The 21,603-nt window shown below is 41.5% G+C and overlaps 1 protein-coding gene across 4 annotated transcripts in view; it reads left to right on the forward strand.

Annotated features, from left to right (window-relative positions):
* The window catches only part of WWC3 (WWC family member 3), a 169,536-nt gene that overhangs the window by 111,060 nt on the left and 36,873 nt on the right, over nucleotides 1-21,603 (forward strand). For all 4 annotated transcript variants that reach the window (XM_084641561.1, XM_084641562.1, XM_084641563.1 and 1 more), the window contains exon 9: nucleotides 18,961-19,203. In XM_084641561.1, the coding sequence (XP_084497687.1) occupies nucleotides 18,961-19,203 (243 nt within the window). The remainder of the gene's footprint in view (nucleotides 1-18,960; nucleotides 19,204-21,603) is intronic.

A 21,603-nucleotide genomic window follows, 5' to 3' on the forward strand; every position in this document is an offset into this window, starting at 1 on the left:
GGCTTTCTCCCAGTCCTTAGTTTAAAAACTGCTCTATGAACTTTTTAATTTTAAGTGCCAGCAATCTGGTTCCATTTTGGTTTAGGTGGAGCCCATCCTTCCTGTATAGGCTCCCCCTTTCCCAAAAGTTTCCCCAGTTCCTAATAAATCTAAACCCCTCCTCCCTACACCATTGTCTCATCCACACATTGAGACACTGCAGTTCTGCATGTCTAATTGGTCCTGTGCGTGGAACTGGAAGAATTTCAGAGAATGCTACTATTAGAGGTCCTGGATTTCAATCTTTTACCTAGCAATCTGTATTTGACCTCCAGGACCTGTCTTCTGTCCTTCCCTATGTCCTTGGTACCTACATGTACCATGACCACCAGCTCCTCCCTAGCACTACACATAAGTTTATCTAGATGTCTTGAGACCTTCGCACCAGGCAGGCAAGTCACCATGCAGTTCTTCCAGTCATTGCAGTCATTCCAGTCTATGTTTCTAATGATCAAATCCCCCATAACTATTACCGGTCTCTTCCTAATAACTGGAGTTCCCTCAAGCAGAGAGGTATTCTTAGTGCGAGAGAATACCACATCATCATCTGGAAGGAGGATCCCAACTATGGGATTGTTTCCCTCTGCTCCAGTTGGATGTTGTCCTTCCCTGAGACTTTCATTCCCTCAACTGCACAGAGACTGTCAGATGGGGGTGGAACCATTCAACTGTGTCCCAGAAAGTCTCATCTATGTACCTCTCTGTCTCCTGTCAGATGGGGGTGGAACCATTTAACTGTGTCCCAGAAAGTCTCATCTATGTACCTCTCTGTCTCCCTTAGCTCTTCCAGTTTAGCCACCGTGGTCTCCAAAGCCCATACATGGTCTCTGAGGGCCGGGAACTTCTTGCACCGAATGTACACCTACGCCAGCTGCCCATAGGGCAGGTAATCATACATGCTGCACTGGGTGCAATAAACTGGGTAGCCCTCACTGTGGTGTTGGACTTCTGCCTGAATTCTCTTTTTACTCCTGCAGCTCGGTCCTTTGTTGATGTTTTGTTTTTACAAGGGTGTGTTTTTGGCTTTAAGTTTAAAGAATGGTAAGTGTATGTAGCCTCCCCCCCCCCATACACTCCCTCTCTAAACTCCCTTGCAAAACTCCTGTTCACAAGCTCTTCTGGCTCAGCACACGGCCCCCCAAACAAACAGACCACACGGTATATTTCAGTCAAGCAGCAAGCACACCACAAACACACACTACAGACAACAAACTTACCCTAAGTGTCACGTAATTGCTCCTCCTTCACCTGGAGAACTCCATTGCAAAACTCCCCCGTTAGCCTTTCCTGTTTGCTAGGTCCTCTAGTCACTTTTGAAAGCCCTGGTCTTCCTGAGTAGCCCCACCCCCAGTTAAGGGTTGATGGGTGCTAAAGGGCTTAGGGATCAAAGCCTCGTTAAGAAGCTCTCAGCCTTGCTTAGCAGGCTGCTAGGCTCAGCACACAGTCCCCCAAACAAACACACCACATGGTATATTTCAGTCAAGCAGCAAGCACAACACAAACACACGCATTACAGACAAACTTACCCCAAGGGTCATGTAATTGCTCCTCCTTCACCAGCAGAACTTCTTCGCAAAACTCTCCTGTTTGCTAGCTGTTTCTTCGCTGAAGAAAGTGCACAGTATCTTTCCAAGATGCAGATTAGAAATAATGCATTTTGCCTTTTTTCAGCTAATAATCTAAAAAGTCATAGACCCAAGTGCACATTAAAAGAAAATGATCTCTCAGTGCAGTGCTCATCCGTAGTACCATAACCTGGGCAAATCTGTTTTTTTGGCAGAGAGAATAGAAAAAAGCTATTTGAACTTTTAGAACATGAATAAGAATGCTCCGTTTTCTTATCCTTTGCTGTTGGTCAAATACAATTTGAATAGTAACACAGTTTAACTGTAATGAGATTGGCATGAATCTACAGCTGAACCGATCATAGTATTAGTGAAAGAGTTTCAGTGAAATACTTGATCATGTGGCTAGCTTTAAGGTCAAAAGGTGCAAAAATGATTTAACTGTTGTATGTGTGCCAGAATGAAAAAACAAATCCAAAAGCTGTAGAGAAAGAAAGTATTCATTTTCCACAAAAAGAAATAGTGAGATTTAAAATAGTAACATGGGTAATGCTGAGGAGCTTTACGTGTGAAATCCTGCTCTGTGAAAGCCTAAATTAATGCAAATAAAAATGTGCATCTGAAAAATCTGTTTTTACTACTGCTAGGTATTTGTGTGTGCGCACTTCTGCACTATTGCCTGTAATCAAGATGCCATTAATTTATTATAGATAGATGCCCATAAGTCATTAGATGTGTAATCTGTTACCTTAAATAAAATGGAAAAGAATTTTGCCCAGTGGTTTTAACTTATTCTGATACCAACTGATTTTTGAACTCAGTCTTAATTAACAAATCAAGGCTTCCTTGCCTGGAGGGATCTCATATGAGGGCACAAGCAATAACTTCTCCCTTTCTTCTATAGTCTGAGGTTAGACAGCATCATTTTGCTGAGTCCTTTCTAAGTATGACAGGAAACATTAGACCAAACTCCAAAAATCTTAGATTAGCTGTCAACAGACAATTCAGGATTTGGAGATTGCATTTATGCAAAGGACATGGGTTGCATCCTGCAGGTGGGTTCAGATTGTTCCATTGCCTCAGTCAGGCAATTAAGAGAGCAATCCTGGTATTTTGTAAAGGCTCAGTGTGTTGAAACACTCAGAGCAGCAGTATTAAGGTGGCACAACAGTGACTCCACAGTTGAGGTTGTAAGAAACTTTCCATTAAAGGGCAATTTTGAGCTCTCCTAAATTCCACAGTAAAGATCCTATAGCTTGACATTTCACAAATGTGTTTCTTTCTGCCAAAAGAGTTATTTTGGCAAAGTCTGGGTATATAAAACAGGGTTGTTTGAGACATGTGCCTTGAGAGAGAATATTTCGTTTTTAGTGAAGCCCTCTAATGTATTCTTGCCATCTCAAAAAAGGACTTGGGCACTTGAGATTTTCTGACATTCGTCTGTTTTGAACTATAACCTTCTAGTTTCCTGACATTCAAACATCTGTTCTTTTGTTATAGCTAAAGTAATGAGTGATGTAATTAATAAATCTGTATTTGTAGCCTTAGCTTTATCTTCACCAAGTTTTTCATTTGGTATGTTAGTGTTCGAAATTCATTAATAAAGGTATTTCTGCTTCTAAAAATCACATTATTTTCAAAGCAGCCTATCAAACCAGCATATGCTTTCATTGCACATTGCAATTAAATGTCTCTTTAAACAACAGTCTTTTCATAACGTAGATCAGGAGTGGGGAACGGAACCTAAAAAGGAACATAAGGGAGGCTAAAAATGAATGGAGTGTTTTTTAAAGACTCTGCCCTTTATTGGCAAGGAAACAGCAGCTCCACAGCCAGTGTTAATCACTACATTATAACATTTCTCAGCTTCCTGAGAAAAAACAGTACTAAGTATGGCCAGGAAGGACTTCTCCCAACAGAAACAATACCCAATGTAAAGTTTATTTCATACTGCCATCTGGAAAGAATTTGGTCATCTGCAATGTCAGGTGGGGAAAAAATAAAATCAAGTATCAATGTAAGCCATATTACAAGCCATATACCAATGATATGATAGCATTGCATTTACCTTTTTTAAACCATAATATTTCAGAGTTTTTAGTAATGGAAAATTATTATTTTTTGTAGCTTTCATTTTAATGCAGGTAATAAGTTTCATACTAAAATACTCCATGCACAAATGAAATATGATATTTTACTGAGCCAGTCAATAGTATTTCCTTCTTTTAATGTGAATGCAATATAAATGAAAGCACACTTGTGAATTGGTATTGTATAGTTTAAATACCGTATATACTCGATCATAAGCCTGTTCATTTATAAGTCGACCCTCCGAAGATGGATAAGTAAAAATGGAAAATTGTTATGACCCATTCATAAGCTGACCCTGTAATTCAGGGGTCAGCAAACTTTGGCTCCTGGGCCATCAAGATAAGCTGCTGGTGGACCGAGATGGTTTGTTTACCTCGAGCGTCCACAGGCACGGAGGTAAACCTAAGTGAACAAAGTGTCCCAGCACACCAGCTGCTTACCCTGATGGGCCGGGACAACAACTGCTGTTGAAATTTTTGGGTGGGGAGAAGCTGGGGGTCAGGGGAGCACCCCCTGCATGACGCCACCCCTAGCCCAGGACCCCCATACTCTCCCCATCCCATCCCTTCCCACTTTATCTGGGGAGGGCCAAGGGAGGATGTCTCTGGCCTGGCCGGAGCTGCTCCGGTGGGCCAGACCGGGCGGCGCAGCCGCAGCATGCTCTGGTGGACGGGGCTGAGCGACAGGGCTGCAGCCTGCTCTGGTGGACGGGGCCAAGCGGCGCAGCTGCAGCCTGCCAGCCCCAGAGCAGCAGCTGCTTCGGAGGCTGGGGGAAGAGCAACGTGGCCAGAAGCAGAGAGACTTTGGCCCCGCCTCTTCCCTTGTGGCTCTGCTGGCTGTGCTGGCTCTCCTTGTTCCCTCTGTTGGGGAGAGGGGCTGTGTACCACCTCTCCTGCTCTGTACCTGTTCATAGGCCGACCCCCTTCTCTGCTTCCCTTTTTCACTAAAAAAATTCGGCTTATGCATGAATATATACGGTACTTTGTGCTTCAGCTATTGTGCATGTATTCCAGCTGTGGTTTCCTGAAGAACTTCTAGACCATTAAGTGGAATCTCAGAACCAGGAACAATCAGCAAAATTAGTGTTTATCCACTCCCTGACATCCATTGGTATGTGGTTCCGCACTGAAAAGGCTCAGCAAACATTTCCCATGACACATGCAGCTCAATTTTCAAGCACCAGAAATGCCAAATGAAGCTATATAGGAACTTCAGGGACTCAGCAGCTCTTAGAAACAGGCCCATGATCTTTTAGGATTCGTTCAAATGCACAGATGCATAGAGGTTATACTGCTATAATGTAGGGTGTGAATTTAAATGGCTGTATAGTGTAGTTATATTTAAATGTCTGTAGCGTAACTCCCATGTGAACAGTCTTATTCTAGTATAAGAATGGGTTTTTCAGTGGTAGCTTATAGTGCTTTGGAAGAGGGGAGTTACACTGGCATAACTCTAGTGGTACAACCGAAAAAATGTCTAGTGTAGACAAGCCCCTTTTTTTTTTAGTTTTAACGTGAACAAAGTTCTGCTCATATAAGACCATGTATCACAGTGTCCTGGCCAAATTTCAGTTTGGGTATTTACATTTTGACTACCTCAATTCTCCTAGTTTCAAACTAGCTATTGTTCACTGCCTGCCCACAGTTGTTCCACTGTGTGCTGTGAGCTGATGAACTAGGGCTGCCAGGTGTCTGGTTTTCGACTGCAATGCCCAGTCGAAAAGGGACCATGGCAGCTCCGCTCTGCACCGCTGACCGGGCCGATAAAAGTTCAGTTGACAGGGCTAAGGCAGGCTCCCAGAAGCAGCAGCATGTCCCCCCTCCGGCTTCTAGGCATAGGGGCAGCCAGCGGGCTCCACGTGCTGCCCCCACCCGGAGCACCAGCTCCACAGCTCCCATTGACCGGGAAGGAGGAGCGAAGCCTTGGCGGAGGGGTGGGGCAAGGGTGTTCGGTTTTGTGCGAGTAGAAAGTTGGCAACCCTATGATGAACAGTTGCATTCAGGATCTTGTATCTATCACTGTGGTATCTAAGTACTTTCCACAGTTAGCACACATGGGTGACTTACAAACTCACATTGTTTTGCATCTCATCTCCTAATCACAGCGGTTGTACGTTACATGAGAGGTTTGGGGTTTCTGAGTTGCTGTGAGAGAAAGCTGTCCGATTCCACCACTGATGTAGCTGTGTTTGAGAAGCCCCTAAAAATAAAGATATGCTACAGTTGTGGTTTCAAAACACAAAACAATAGTTGGCTCATATTGGTCTCCAGTTTTGTTAGCTTATGGGCACATTTAACAGCAGAAACAGATAATATATTAAACTACACATAAAAAAAAATTAGGAATAATACTGTGTGCGCCATGGCAGAGTTAATATTGTTGTGCAACCTTAACTTTCTTCTTTGAGTAGATGAAGCCTTGTATTGCATGTGGTGTGGGGGTGCCCCACGCACCAGAGCTGGAGAACTTTGTTTAGCAGTATCCATAGAGGTGACGCTCATGCTCTGTGGCCCCCTTCCCTGCCGCCCCGACCTTCCTTGTCACAGACTAGGCTAGATTCAGAGCTGTGCGTGGTGTCTTCACCTCACACTTTTGCTCTGTTTTCTGAGAATTTTTTGTATATGGTGGTTGTTGTACCATAGATTTAGTTTTGTGTTAGTTTAGTGTTAGAGTAGCTGGTTGCCCTGTGTGATGTTCTCACCAGGGTTCAAGAATTGCCTGCTATGTAGGAGGGCCATCCCCAGCAGTGACCCCCACACAAGGTGATTGTTGTGTCTTAGCAACAGACATATTAAAGAGAGATGCTCCATCTGCGAGTCGTTCACAAAGAGGACTCAGGTGGTGAGAGACTTGTGGTTGAAGCAGCACCTTCTGGAACAGGCCATGAAGCCCGCTTTGGCACCGAGACCCTCATCTGATCAGTTGTCACCTTTGGATCTGGCAGGTGATGCTACTGCACACTCAAGCTCTGGCGTTTCCCCCAAAAGGAAAAGGGGTCATTCAACTTTCTCCAGTGCAGTGCAGAAGATGGCCCATTAAATGTGTTGAGACTGTTCCAGGGCTCGGGGAGACTTCTCTTTGAAGGGGAGTGCTGACTGGCACTTTACTCCCTCCATCACATGGGATGGAGCAGGTCCTTCCAACTGCTCCCTGTATCGTGCTGTGAGCAGCAAGGGCCTGTACTGTCAACTCTGATTCCAGCCGTGGGGTGTCCATTGAGTCCAGTACTGATGATGCTGGCACCAGTGCCAACTGTCTCCAAGCTGATAGCATACTAGGCGGCATCAGACTTACTTTGCCTCTCAGTCCCAGACTCTCAGCTAGTTCAGGTGTTCTCTGGTGCTATGGCTTCCACCGGCTCGTCCTCCAGAGTGCCCTGGACAATATCTGGTTGTGTCACAGAGCTGTCGGGTTCATTGGCACTGCAGCTCGAACCAGCTGAGTTGTAGACTAGGGAGTCTAGGCCAGGTCCAGCACTGAAGACCCTTTTGACACTGCTGCATCCTTCGGCGGTGGTGGCATCGTGGCGGCAGATCCCATCCTGGAATTTGGTACTGGCCTTGGTGCCAACACCTTTCCTGGTAGGGGGGGCAAGTGTGTCCCATTTGATGCCACCAGTGCCGACACTCCACTTCACTTCTCTTCGGCACCAATGCTACCTTCTTATTTGGCTTCATATGAGTCTGATCAGTTGTTTTCCCCCATCAGGGTTGGCTCTCCTGTTGTCATTACAGAACCTCTGGGTTGTCCTCCTGGATAGGCGCCAAAGATTGCTCTCAGACCATTATTGATACCAAGATCAGCATCTGTCCCAAAGTTAGGACAGGGGCTCTTGGACCAGTGCCTACTGGCCACCAACGCCTTCTCCTTCTGCCCAGTAGCCTCCTTGGAATCACTGGAGTGCTCCTTGGTCCCTGAGTTCCTGTTCTTTGACCCACTTCAGAGTGAGGTCATCAGTCCCAATAGGGGGGATGTGAGAAAACCTGGATTTATGCTGGAAATGGCCCACCTTAATTATGCACATTGTAGGGAGAATGGTCACTTTGGATGAGCTATTACCAGCAGGAGATTGAGTTTGTGTGTGTGGTTTTTGGGAGGGGGGTGAGGGGGTGAGAGAACCTGGATTTGTGCAGGAAATGGCCCAACTTGATTATCATGCACATTGTGTAAAGAGTTGTCACTTTGGATGGGCTATCACCAGCAGGAGAGTGAATTTGTGTGGGGGGGTGGAGGGTGAGAAAACCTGGATTTGTGCTGGAAATGGCCCACCTGATAATCACTTTAGATAAGCTATTACCAGCAGGACAGTGGGGTGGGAGGAGGTATTTTTTCATATTCTCTGTGTATAAATAAAGTCTGCTGCAGTTTCCATGGCATGCATCCGATGAAGTGAGCTGTAGCTCACGAAAGCTCATGCTCAAATAAATTGGTTAGTCTCTAAGGTGCCACAAGTACTCCTTTTCTTAGTCCCAATAGTAGCTTCCACTGCTGTACCTCTCAGCTGCAAGCAACTACTTAGTCCATTCCCCGGGACCTACAGGGTTCTTCCAGCTGGATCCTGTGTTGGCGCACCTAAGAACAGGATCCATTGTTGGCGCACCTAACTGCCTCTTTGTCCTCCCTGGATGACTGTGCTGTGCTGGAATCTTCCTCTCCCTCAGTATCCAAGGATTTTAAGTTGCATCAGGGCCTCCTGAGGTGTATGGCTGCTACCTTTGGTATCCAGGCAGAATATTCCTGCAGGAGAATATCCATAAGATGCTGGATATTCTCCAACCATCAGCTCCAGGGGAGAGTAGCTGTCCTGATAAATGAGTCTTTCCTGGCACCTTCGAAGGCCCTCTAGAATACCCCAGCTTTGTTGCCCTCTACAGTGAAATGCTCAGAGAAACAGTGCTTCATTGCCACACAAAGGTTGAAGGTTTCTACTCTCCTGCATCCCACAAGTCATTCTCAGGCTTAAATTGGATTGTGCAAAGCTCATTCTTATTGCTATAGTGTGGCCAAAACAATGCTGGTTCTCTGACCTCCTCATGTTATCGGTTCGGCCTCCCATACCCCTTCCTCCTTATCCTGATCTTCTGGCTCAGTATAACAATCAGGTTTTGCAACCAGTGTTCAGATCCCCGCATCTCACAGTGGGGAGCTGAGAGGATGGAGGGGAGGAGGAGGAGGAATGAGTTGTAGTGTGCACATGGGCAATCAAGTGGCACAGGCAGCTGGATACCCTGAGAGACCAGAATGCACATGAACTTACTAGAATCCAGGGCAGTCCACCAGGCCTGCAATGCTTTTCTCCTACTCATCCAATCCAAATATGTTCAGTTAATGTTGGACAATGTAATAGTAATATATAATAGTAATAATAGTTATATAAGTAAGCAAAGGGGAACAAGAGCCCTTTATTTGTGCATAGAGACAGTCACACTCTGCTACTGGTGAATCAAACATCACATAGCCTTATCAGAGCTTACTTACCTGGGGTTCAAAATTCCCTACTGGACTGCCTGAGCAGACACTTTTCTGTGAATCGCGAATGGGAGAGTCTTGATTCCATTCTCAGTGATGTCTTTGCTTAATGGAGAATGCTAGCTTGTGATCTTTTTGCATCACAGGTAAACAGGAAGCTTCCTCTATACTGTTTTAGAGCAGCTCATTGCCCCCTGATGTCACAGAGGGTCACTTGGGGTATGTCTTCCCTCCAATTCCTTTGATCACACAAGTTCTATGGAAGATCTGCTGAGACAGCTTGAGTCATCCTCCTCATGCTCAACTCCTCAGAACCGAGACAGTTCTGGTTCACAGATCTGTTGAAACTCTCAGTGCAACCACCTGTGAGCATCCCCTTGTTGCTGGAACTGCTAACACAACATGGGCAAGGTCACGCACAGCAATTCAGGAGCGACTGCTACTCAAAGCTGTGTATATTTGGATGGCCATCAGAGAGCGAATGCTCATGTTCCAGGAGGGTGTAATCCAAAGTTTAAAAGATTTCTACACAAAGCTGTTACTCAGCTAAATGGAAACACTTATCTGCTTGGGCTCATCAACGCAATTTGTTTCCAGAGTCCCCCAGAATCCTTGACGTTTTAGAGTGTCTACTTACCCTTAAAAGTCTTCAGGTCTTGCGTTTGGTTCCCTGTGGGTGCATTTAGCAGCAGTCAGCTCTTTCCATCCTCCAGTGGCTAACCGTATAATCTTCATGCACCCTGTCACAACTAGATTTTTGAGGAGGATGCTCAGATCCTTTCTACCAGTGGTGAAGTTCGCACCTCAGTAGGGCCTCAATTTTATTCTATCATCTCTCACTGAGACTCCCTTTGAGCTGCTGGCTACATGATCTATGTCCCATCTGTCCATGAAAGTGGCCTTTCTGATAGCTACAAAGTCAGCCAGAAGAGTTAGTGAACTGGGAGCGCTTATGGTGGGCCCACCATATACTATCTTCTATAAAGAAAAGGTCTTGCTTTGCCAAGGTAGTTTCTCCATTTCCTATGTGTCAGGTCATCTATATATTGTCCTAAACCACATGTCGCAGACGAGGAGAGAGAACTGCATTCTCTGGACGCCCAGAGGGCTTTGGCCTTTTATCTGCAATGAGCAAAGGACATAAGAAAGACACCTTAAACTGTTTATTTCCATAGCAGAGGTATCAGGTCATCAACCTATATCAGTGCAGAGACTTTCAAAATGTATCTCGGGTTGTATTACCTTTTTCTTACCAGCTATTTGGCATCCCTTTCTGTCCCAGGAAGGGGTAAAGGCTCATTCCACCAATGGGCAAGCCACTTCAGCTGCTTCTCTGAGAGACATACCCATATTACAGATATGGAGGGTAGCTACTTGGAGCTGTTCGTGCACCTTCCCAAGCCATTACGGCCTGGTACAGTCGTTAGCTGTGGTTATGGCTTTGGGGACAGCAATACTACAGTCATCACCTGTTTGACTGCTTGTTTATCTTCCACATGTGGAAAAGACATAGGGATCATCACTTGAAGAAGAAATGGAGGATACTTACCGAAACTGGAGGTTCTTTAAGATGCATGGTCCTTATCTGTATTCCGCTACCTACCGTCTGTCCTCTGTGCTGTGAATTGGTTACACTGCAGTAAGAGTGGGAAATTGGAGATGTGTTGGCCCACCCCAGCCTTTATGCCTTGGTTGGGAGCACAAGGAGAGGTACTGTGCATATGTGGGTCAGCAGACACTTGCAAGAAACTCTGGACAGAGTCAAGTGGTACGCATGTGTATCCCACATGTGGAATATAGATAGGGATCACACATCTCGAAGAACCTCCCATTACAGGTAAATAACTACCATTTGCTAAACCTGCCTTGTTGCTCCCTGTTACTGTTTTCAGGGCCCTATTCATGATCTCAGAGCAACAACCATTGGTCTGCCTTCAGCTACAGAGTAAAGGAAAAGGCTGGAAGGCAGAGAATAACATTTTTTTGTAAAAAGCCTCTAAACCCCAAATGAGACCTTTATGATAACAAAAATTACATTAATTAAAATATAGCTTTGGTCATGAGAACTACACTTCTTTTAAAAAAAGGAAAACTTAGAACTTGCATAATATTGCATACTGTTATGAGACTCTAAAAATCACATGCTCAGTAGTTTACATTTTCTCTGGTCTCTGTAGGGTTTTTGGAGCATTTTTGTTTGTATTTCATCGGCATATTTGCATTCTCCCTCAAGCAAATCTGAGAGCAGCTGCGCTTATACATGTGAGGCTGGGCAGTACATTCAGCTCTTCTCAAAGCTGACCCTTATGCTCAGTGTACTGAGCATGCTCAGAAGTGTTTTTGAATTGCCTATAGTATTTCTCTCTCATCCCACACTTCTCAAACCTACTGTTGCTAAGCATATGTTCCCTATTGAATGTGCATATGCTAATTTTCAGCGTCTAAATTCAGCCATTTTTTACTTTTGGCCTGTTCCAAAAAGAGTGGGTATGCTTTGTTTTGTTTTTCAGGGTCAGAGAATACATTTGCTTTCCCTAACCACCTCTTACAAGAGGTTTCCCAACCTTCTTACAATTAATGAATGTATTGACAGAGATGTAACTGACAAAATACACATTTAAAGTCTTGTGTAAAACTTCAGTTTTTCAGAAATAATTTTTTTCTTCCTGCTACAAGCTTTTGAAGATATATGGGTTTTTTTCGGTGACTAAACTTAAAAAGTAATACTTTCATTAGGCTGTATACCAAAAACAGAAGTCTCTGTTGATGTAGTAATTTAACATTTTTCTGAAAAAACTAAATTTCTGAAACATCGAACAGTGTTCTAGGCATTTTGCCCATTCCCATCCATGAATAACAAGTACCGATGGGCTTGCATTCAATACTCCAGTAGGTGGTATCAAATTATTGCTTTCTGGGTCAACAGGCTGACTGCTGCTTATTTGAATATCAAAATGTACTTTGAAAAAATGTAAGTGTTCCTGTAAAGTGCAGAGGAGGGAGGTTCACAGAGGAGAAAACAAACCTTTCACTGTAGTTCATAAGTGAACACAGATTTAAGATGGCAGCATACAGCTTCCAATGAAGTAACTGCTATTCACTGTTATGTATAGAACTACTGCTGTGTTACTCCTTTACATAATATAAGTGTACTGCTGTGTTACAACCTTTATTTGAATTTACTGTACGTCTCAGAATGTTTCTCACATTCAGTAAAGCAAAAAGGAATCTCACCAAAGGTGGATTTAAATACAATTTTCGGCTTTTCTTGAGTAGGGAAATTTGCATCTAAGTAACCTTGGTAATGGGATATAAATACACTGGTGCAATCCCACATAGTATAGACTTACTACATTGGTGCAAAATGGGGCACCAGTAACTGACCATGCACTGGTGTAGCTACATCAGTACAAACAAACTGGAGTATACACCAGATCATTTTATTCCTATATAAAGCCTCCAACAAGAAATCTTCGCAAATAATTGCAAATGCATGGGAAAGGTACCTTGAGCCTGATGCAGATGGAACACCCATTTTCCAACAGTGGGGATTGAAACAGCACTGGATGGAATGCTGCCACTGAGTCAAGAAACGTTCAATTGAGAAAGAAGAGTATCTGTACATTCAAATAGTAATGAAAATTAGGGCTGTCAAGCAATTAAAAAAATTAATCGTGATTAATCACACTGTTAATAATAGAATACCATTTATTTAAATATTTTTGGCTGTTTTTCACATTTTCAAATATATTGATTTCAATTTCAACACAGAATACAAAGTGCACAGTGCTCACTTTATATATTTTTTTATTTTGAATGTTTGCACTGTAAAAACAAAAGAAATAGTATTTTTCAATTCACTTAAAAAAAGTACTGTAGTGCAATCTCTTAATCATCAAAGTTGAACTTAGAAATGTATAATTATGCACAAAAAATAACTGCATTCAAAAATAAAACAATGTCAAATTTTAGAGCCTACAAGTCTACCCGGTCCTACTTCTTGTTCAGCCAATCGCTCAGACAAACAAGTTTATGTACATATGCAGGAGATAATGCTGACTGCTTCTTGTTTACAGTGTCACCTGAAAGTGAGAACAGGCATTTGCACAGCACTGTTGTAGCCGGTGTTGCAAGATATTTATGTGCCAGATGCACTAAAGATTCATATGTACCTTCGTGCTTCAACCACCATTCCAGAGGACATGCGTCCATACTGATGATGGGTTCTGCTCAATAACGATCCAAAGCAGAGCAGACCGACACGTTGATTTTCATCATCTGAGTCAAATGCCACCAGCAGAAGGTTGATTTTCTTTTTTGGTGATTGGGTTCTGTAGTTTCTGCATCAGTGTTGCTCTTTTAAGACTTCTGAAAGCATGCTTCACACCTCGTCCCTCCCAGATTTTGGAAGGCGCTTCAGATTCTTAAACCTTGGGTCGAGTACTGTAACTATCTTTTGTACCAATGTGAGATTTCCTTCTTTGCATTTTGCCAAATCTCCAGTGAAATTTTTCTTAAAACGAACAACATGTGCTGGTTCATCATCCGAGACTGCTATAACATGAAATAAATGGCAGAATACGGTAAAACACAAAGCAGGAGACATACAACTCTCCCCCAAGGAGTACAGTCACAAATTTAATTAACACATTTTTTTAACGAGTGTCATCAGCATGGAAGCATGTCCTGTGGAGTGGTGACTGAAGCACGAAGAGGCATACAAATGTTCAGCATACGTGCAGCGTAAATACCTTGCAATGCCGGCCACAAAAGTGCCATGGGAACGCCTGTTCTCGCTTTCAGGTGACATTGTAAATGAAAAGTGGGTAGCATTATCTCCCAAAAATGTAAACAGACTTGTTTGTCTTAGCGATTGGCTGAACAAGAAGTAAGACTGAGTGTACTTGTAAGTGCTAAAGTTTTACATTGTTTTGTTTTTGAATGCAGTTATGTAACAAAAATCTACATTTATAAGTTTCACTTTCACAATAAAGAGATTGCATTCCAGTACTTCTATGAGGTGAACTGAAAAATACTATTTATTTTATCATTTTTACAGTGGAAATATTTGTAATAAAAATAATATAAAGTGAGCACTGTTCACTTTATATTCTGTCTTGTAATTGAAATCAATATATTTGAAAATGTAGAAAAACAACCAAAAATATTTAATACATTTCAATTGGTATTCTATTGTTTAACAGTGCAATTAAAACTGTGATTAATCGCAATTTTTTCTGTTAATTGCATGAGTTAACTGCAATTAATCGACAGCCCTAATAAGAATGAGACGAAAATTTCTCATCTCACCTCTAAGTGTGTTTTTTTGTCTTTAATGTACTATCGCTTTCAAAAAACTGTTAAAAGAACATTATTTATGTTGCAAGGTCAAGCACTAAGAAACATTGAAAAAATGATCAGGAGGTGCCTGATACTGACTCCATAGTTAGGGTTACGTTTTGAAATGGGTTTGAAGTGGGGCATAAATTCCTGCATTTCCAAATATGTGGCCAATTAGTGTGAAATGCCATACTAGGTTAGTTTTTTATGCCCCTTGAATTTTCTGTACAGTGTGTGTTTGGTTTCTCCTAATATATTTTTAATGGGTAGTTTTGAATTTAGACTCTGGCTTGAATTTGGCTCTTTTTCCAGGGAAGTTCTACTTGTCTTTTTTGACTGGTATCTTTCTTAAAAAAAAAAAAAAAAGAAAAAGAAAAAGAAAAAAAATTTCTGGATACCCCAAACTTGATAGAAAGGTGTGTCCTCAGTAGATGTGATGCAACAAGTAGTTTTCATTATTTAAAAAAAAGGGGGGGGGGTGGGGAGGGGTCATTTTTAGGCTATAATCATGCTGCTAGTTTCTGTGCTGTGTGACTAAATCTAATTGAGCGGGGCCAGGAAAACCTGATAGATTGCACACATTCTTCTGTCAGGAGCTACACATTCTGTTAGATTTTATCCTACACCAGAGAAAGTTTCATACATAGCTGCTGACATGCAAAGGTTCATGCACAGCTGCTGACAGATAAAATTTTCTCCAGCTGCAGCAATACTTCTGCATCTCCTCTGTCCCACGCTTGCCCTGCTTAAGAATTTAAAATAACCCAAAAACCTAGGAAATTAATACCCAAACTTCATTGTGAAGCTGTTAGAGTTTCTACTCCTAACATACTTGAGACAACTCACAGAACTCACAAAGCCAAAGAAATGAAGCGTTAAGTAACTTAACAGTAACTTCTTCTTTATCCACAGGCCACACCTAACCATTACTACAGCTACCATACCCAATATAGGCCATGCATTATAACTTTAACTCTGCTTTCCTAAGGATACTAGCCTTAAAGAAGAATACTTCTCTGAAGACTTCTTTACCAAATTGTAATCAACAGAGTTAAGGCTGTTCTGTGTGGCTTGTAGTGTCTAGTAATGGAAAGGTATGTTCTGCTGGGTGGAGGAATAGAAGTTAAATGTCCTAACTTTTCGTTTCATTGTTTTCATGGATGCCAAGTATATTGGGTGTAACAACCCTAAATGCTTCACAAGAAAGTTTTAGACTCTCAAATAAACATTCTTCAAGTAGTTAGAGGTCCTTTTCAAGACAAGGCACGATTGTCAACATTGAGTAACGCAAGAAGGAGACCACTGGTTTAAACAGTAGCTTAAATCTCTTGCCTTAGGGCTATCAAAACAATGGTTACATGAAAAATCTGATGTAGGAACTTCACATTTTTTGAAATGTGATCTACAGAAAGCAGCACAAAAAGGGAGGAAACATTTTAGCTAGCTCCCATGAAGAGGAACATCCAGCTCAAGGGAAACCTTGTTTTCACTTACATTAAAAATATATATATATATCCTATCGAACGGGATGAATGGAATCCTTTCAAAGAGTGACTGAGATGGATGATAAGTAGTGCTATTACTACCTATTGAAAAACGTTTCCTGGGACTGGTATAACTGTAGTTTGTGATAAGAAGTGATTCTCCTATTTAAAAGATGGGCCTTGCCCCTAATGTGCTGGTCATGATTGTGTTGCAGTGAATACACCTCTTGACACTCGGTACAATGTTTGAAAGTACATGTGGAATGTAGTTGTGTGCATATTAGACTTGAAATATGCAATAATTAGTTATAGGTTTCCATACCATTCTTTTTGCCCCACTTCATTAATGAATTTTTTAAAAATAATAGTTTATTGTAAGTTTACATTTAAAAAAAAAAAATCTCGCTTCAGATCTGATCACTGTCCCAGTCACTACTACTCTTCAGCTGTCTGTCAATAGCCTTTCCGCAAATTCACCTGACAGAATTTAAAATCCTTTGGTAGACCCCGGTATTGCAATTGGATCTTCACTGATGGACTTCTGGGCCTGCGTAGAGTACCATTGAAGTAATCTGGATTTCAGGAGCAGAGTTGATACAATTAATTACTGTATTTGTAAAATTGCATGTAATTTGTTTTATTTTATCAGGAGGAACATAGAATGATCTTTTTTGTTTTTAACTCTGATTAAAATGAATATGTCCCTGTTTGGCTTTATCAGTTTTGAATCTGTTTCATGAATATGACTTACAAACATTTTTAGTTAACATCTTTTTAATAAAATGAAACCACTGAACATTTTTAAGTTAGTCAGCATGGCAGTATTGTTGGTTAATTGCCAAGATTCCTAAGAACTGAGGAAAAATTATGGCAAATTTTATATTGCACCTACAAAACTTTCTTCCTCTTGCATACATCCACTTTACTGAAAGAGCTGTCAGAGTGTTGGTAATTGATTGACAAGAATGTGGTTGTTTACATCAGATCTCCTGCAGACATGTCATTCCAGATTTTCACGAGGGAACACACACACTGAAACAAACGTCTGGACATTTTTTTAATTTGAGTGCATAAAACAAATAGTATCATGTAGCTTTGAAGAATTTTTGTTCACACTCTAAAATAAAAAGGTCTCTTGGGTTTTTGTGTTTCTTAATTATTTTAATAATATGGGCTAGGCTTTTTAGATTGTAACCTTTAGGGTCATATCATAGAAACTCTACTTAGGTAAACAGTCCCACTGAGGTGCACTAACCCTGATTCTGTACTCCTGCTGTCTTCTGTTACATATACATAAACTTAAAACTGACATGTTTTCCAAAGTGATGGACAAACTTCAGCGTCAGGATATTTACTTCTGTTTAGTTGCCTTTCAGAATTGTTTGGCTTTACAAAATTAGGACCAGATTTTGCCACCCTTGGGCTATGCCTACGTTGCAGAGATTATACCTGCATTGTTATGTTGGCATAGCTATGTCGGCACAACCCTTGAACGTAGATGCAGCTTACACTGACAGAAGGGGTAGTATAGGAATGCCACATTCCCAAACCAAGTTAACAATGTTAACAGAAGCATTCTTCTGTTGACATAGCTGCATCTACACTGGAGGTTGGCCAGCATAGCTTACACTGACAGTTTGGTCGACAAACTTAGTGTGGTTGGAAGATTTTGTCCGTTAGGCCTTTGAGATCATGGGAATTTGGGTCTTGCAGGCCTGGGTAGGATGAGGAAGTTCAGAGGCATGTCCGAATGAAAAAGGAAACTGTTCAAACTGAATGTAAGTTTCAAAGAACTTGATTTGATTTGTTAGGAAACTCAAAAGAACTCTGCTCTGAGGGGAGTAGTGTTTATGCAAATAAACTCCATGACTTCTGCATTCCTCAACTCTTAATATTCAAGATAAGTTTGTTCATTTCTACTTCTCTGCCCATCACCATACCACCCTAAGGTTGCAGTACTCTCTTGAATAATTCTTGGTTTGCGGATGGGCTGTTATGGCTTGTGTTTTGTTTTCAAACAAAAGAAATAAGTTGTTGGAGTGGTGTGTATGGGAGGGCTTGGCTTCTTCCCAGTCGTACTTGTATAATGGCTGCTTCTGGCGGCAACTGTTCTGCTCCAGTCCCATATTTTTTGGACTCATGGCTTATTTATTCCTGTCCTTGAATTGTCAGCCATGGAGTGCCAAATATTTTCTGTCCCTTAAAGATTTTTCCCAGCTGAATGATATACAGTCACTTGGAGAATAGCTTGGCTCTAGACATTGTGGAACTTGTTGATGGCTCAAAGCATTCCCAAAATCCTGACTGGGGAGAATAAGAAATAAAGGGGACTATTTCCTTCAGAATAGAAGGCAGCTTCTTAGCACTCAGACTGTTTCCTTAGAACAGCAGTCAACGAGTTTCGTGTTAACTGCATCTAGTCATCTTAAAAATAGTCACTTTATTCACATCTTTATAATATGAATTATAGCAGCTCAAAACTGCTAAAATATCATGGCAGACATTGTCCACTCTAATTAATTATGATAGTTGTGATGATTAGTTTTGTTAATTCTTCATTTGCTATTTAAAAAAATTCAGATATAAATTAGGGTCTAATTTAAAGCCAACAAAGAGAGGAAGCAGAGAGTAAACTCCCCAATTGTATCCTTACATCATCTTTTGAATCTGTCTGCAACATATATGGTACAGTGTGGAAGAAGTCATTAAGTATCTTTTAAATGCCCAACATAACAGGGTGTATGTGTAAGTTAAAGATGTTAAGCTATAGCTCTGAACATATTCACTTATGTGAGACTATAAATGTATGCTTGCAAGTTTTTGTGGTTTATTTCACATATACAAATAGTTTTAAGAATAAAAGTAGCTAAGTGCTAGTGGTCTGGGAGTGATTTTCCTCAACAGTTATTCCACAGTGTTTTCCCCCCGTTACTTATCCATTTCTTATGCGCACTCTCATTTTTCCCCCCAAGAGTTTCCAATGTACAGCAGCAGCTGGCCTTGCTAGATAATGAATCTTGGCCAGGAATGGCTGAGGCGGACAGGGACCGTCTTCAGCTCATCAAGGAGAAAGAGGCTCTCCTTCAGGAACTGCAGCTCATCAGTCAGCAGAGACGATCCCCAGAATACATTGCACGTTTGGAGGAAGAAAAAAGGCGCTTGGAGGATGAAATTCAGCAGGCTCGGGCCAGTTCTGCTCAGGGGGCCACTGAAAGGTTTGAGGACTTAACAAATTATTTTCTTATCTACCATAGGATGCAGCTGCATAGATTCCAAGTGAAGAGCTGGTGCAGTTTACCAGCTTTATATGAGATCAAAGCAGTACAGTGGTTATTTGTGCACTTTGCTTACAAAAGGGACTGGGGTCCCAGTCCGCACTTCCTGACCATGCCACTGTTTAGATCCAATCTTCTGAAAGCTTTCCTCTAAGTGGTATTAGAGTGAAATCGACAAGACTGGTCACTTTCCCTTTTCCTATTCAGACTGGGGGTGCAGCAGAACTGATAAGAATCATGTCAGTTTTTCACTTATCTTTGGAAAAGCTCTGAGCTGCAGAGACATGCCATTGAGCTACTCAGGATGAATGGGGACCCAAACAATGGTGACCTGAGATGATGGGGATAGTTGGTAGGCACCTGGGGTTAAGTTAGAGTGATTGAGGTCACGTCCCCAGAAACAGCAGAGACACCAGAACAGAGATCAGCCCTGCACATAGCAGTAGCCCCAGAACCTAGGAAGTTTTAAAGATGATCTTTATGCTGTAGTTGTACACACATCTTTCCCATTGACCTGTGCAATGTACAGTTTGGCTGGACCCAAATGTGGCCCTAAGATTTTTTGAGATTCTGTATATAATTTTTCTGTATTTAAAACCAATATGAAGCTCTCTGTTATTAGAAATGAAAACATTCTTCACTTGGGGGACGTATTGTTCATTTCAAGATGCCATAAATTGTCATCCGAATTTAAGGAATGGACTATAATTCCAGCCAAATATGTCAATAAACTGTGCATATTATAAAATGCCTTCAATTAGAGGGACAGAGCTTCTGTCTAAAACTCATTTCTCCTAATACTCTAATAACGTTGCCAAGCTTTATGGTGAACTTTTTCTTACATTAGAAGAAATATTTCTGCCCACTTAGTTCTTCCATGCAAGCAGCTAGCATCTGTGAGAGGTTTTCCCAGATTTTCTGTGCATTCTTTTGGTTTTTGTCACAGGTTGAGGCATGAATTAATGGAAAAAAGCCAACTTTGACACTTGAGGACACTACACTGGGCAATGTTAATACAATCTTGTCTAACATTAACACTTATGTGATTAAGTTGATCTTTATACTTACTTGAAAATGGCCCCATATCAGAGTTTGTAGAACTCTTTTTGATTTGAAAAGGCTTACTTCAGGCAGTAAATCCAAATGGTGATTGAGAATTCACAGCTGAATTCACAGTTGATGTTTTGTATGACATTATTTGTGATTTTTGCAATATTGGCACTCCAGCCTAGAAAATGACAGAGAAGGGAGTTCACTTTACACTGCAGTGTAGTAAATTTTATTTGTTGTTTTTGGGATCGCATGTTAGGTAGCACATACTTCTGCTGGCAAAAAGAGCAAGCTCTTTTTCCATGTTGTAGTCTGTGCTGTGGAAACCAACATTCCAGGGTGATATTTGATATTTCAGATTCTAGCAAGAAATTGAGCAAAAGTTAGCACAATATTTAAGGATGCTGTATTTTTTATAATAAAAGAGAGAGATCAACACCAGAGATGAGACTAATTATTCTGTCTGAGACAAAAAACGTTTATCACTGGAGGATCTCCCTCCACATCCCCTCTTCTTCCCCCAGCTTGCAAAAAGGGGTTGATGTTTAAGCACATTTAATAAGAGTTCTGTTGTTACTGATTTTAAAATATAACGTTAAGCACACGAAGAGCTGGCATAACTTAAAACTCATACAGTAAACTACACTGGGGCTTCAAGATTATGCTGTGTAGAGAAGGTAGCTTTTTCTTGTTTCTTAAATAGCTATAATATGAGTGGTTAAGGCTGACATTTAATTTTTAATTTCACTCATCTGAACGATTCCCCTTTACTACCCTCTCTGTCAAACCCCCTGCATCTTATTAACTGTTTTTCCAGTCAAGGAGGGTTTGATGGGACTGTCTGTGGAGCCAGTTAACACTGCCCTTGGCTAAGCCTGAGAGCTCTGGACACCCACCCCTTTGTTCCCCTGCATTCCAAATATCTTGGGAACGTTGAGGACTGAGGAAGTATCAGGTCTGGGCTGCAGCATGGAGACATATTATGCCAAGAAACAAAACAAAATTCCCCCCTTGATTTTAATCGGTGGAGAGAGAGGTTTTAATTTGGAGTTAAAAGAATAAAACTCCAGAAAAAACATAGAGAACTCTATATTTCCGGTAGAGAATAAATGGGGTTGGGAACAAATGCTGCACCTTTTTAAAATAAAGTTTAATAATTTCAAAATGTAATCAGAGTACTTTACAAGCATATAATACAGGCAAAGTTATGACGACTCTGTTTTTGTTCGGGCAGTAATGCTGAGTAATTTGCTTTTGCCTCAGTAAAGAAACAATAATGGTCACTTTTTT

The sequence above is a fragment of the Lepidochelys olivacea genome (assembly GCF_965140295.1).
Source record: "Lepidochelys olivacea isolate rLepOli2 genome assembly, chromosome: 1".
NCBI classification, from domain to species: domain Eukaryota; kingdom Metazoa; phylum Chordata; order Testudines; family Cheloniidae; genus Lepidochelys; species Lepidochelys olivacea.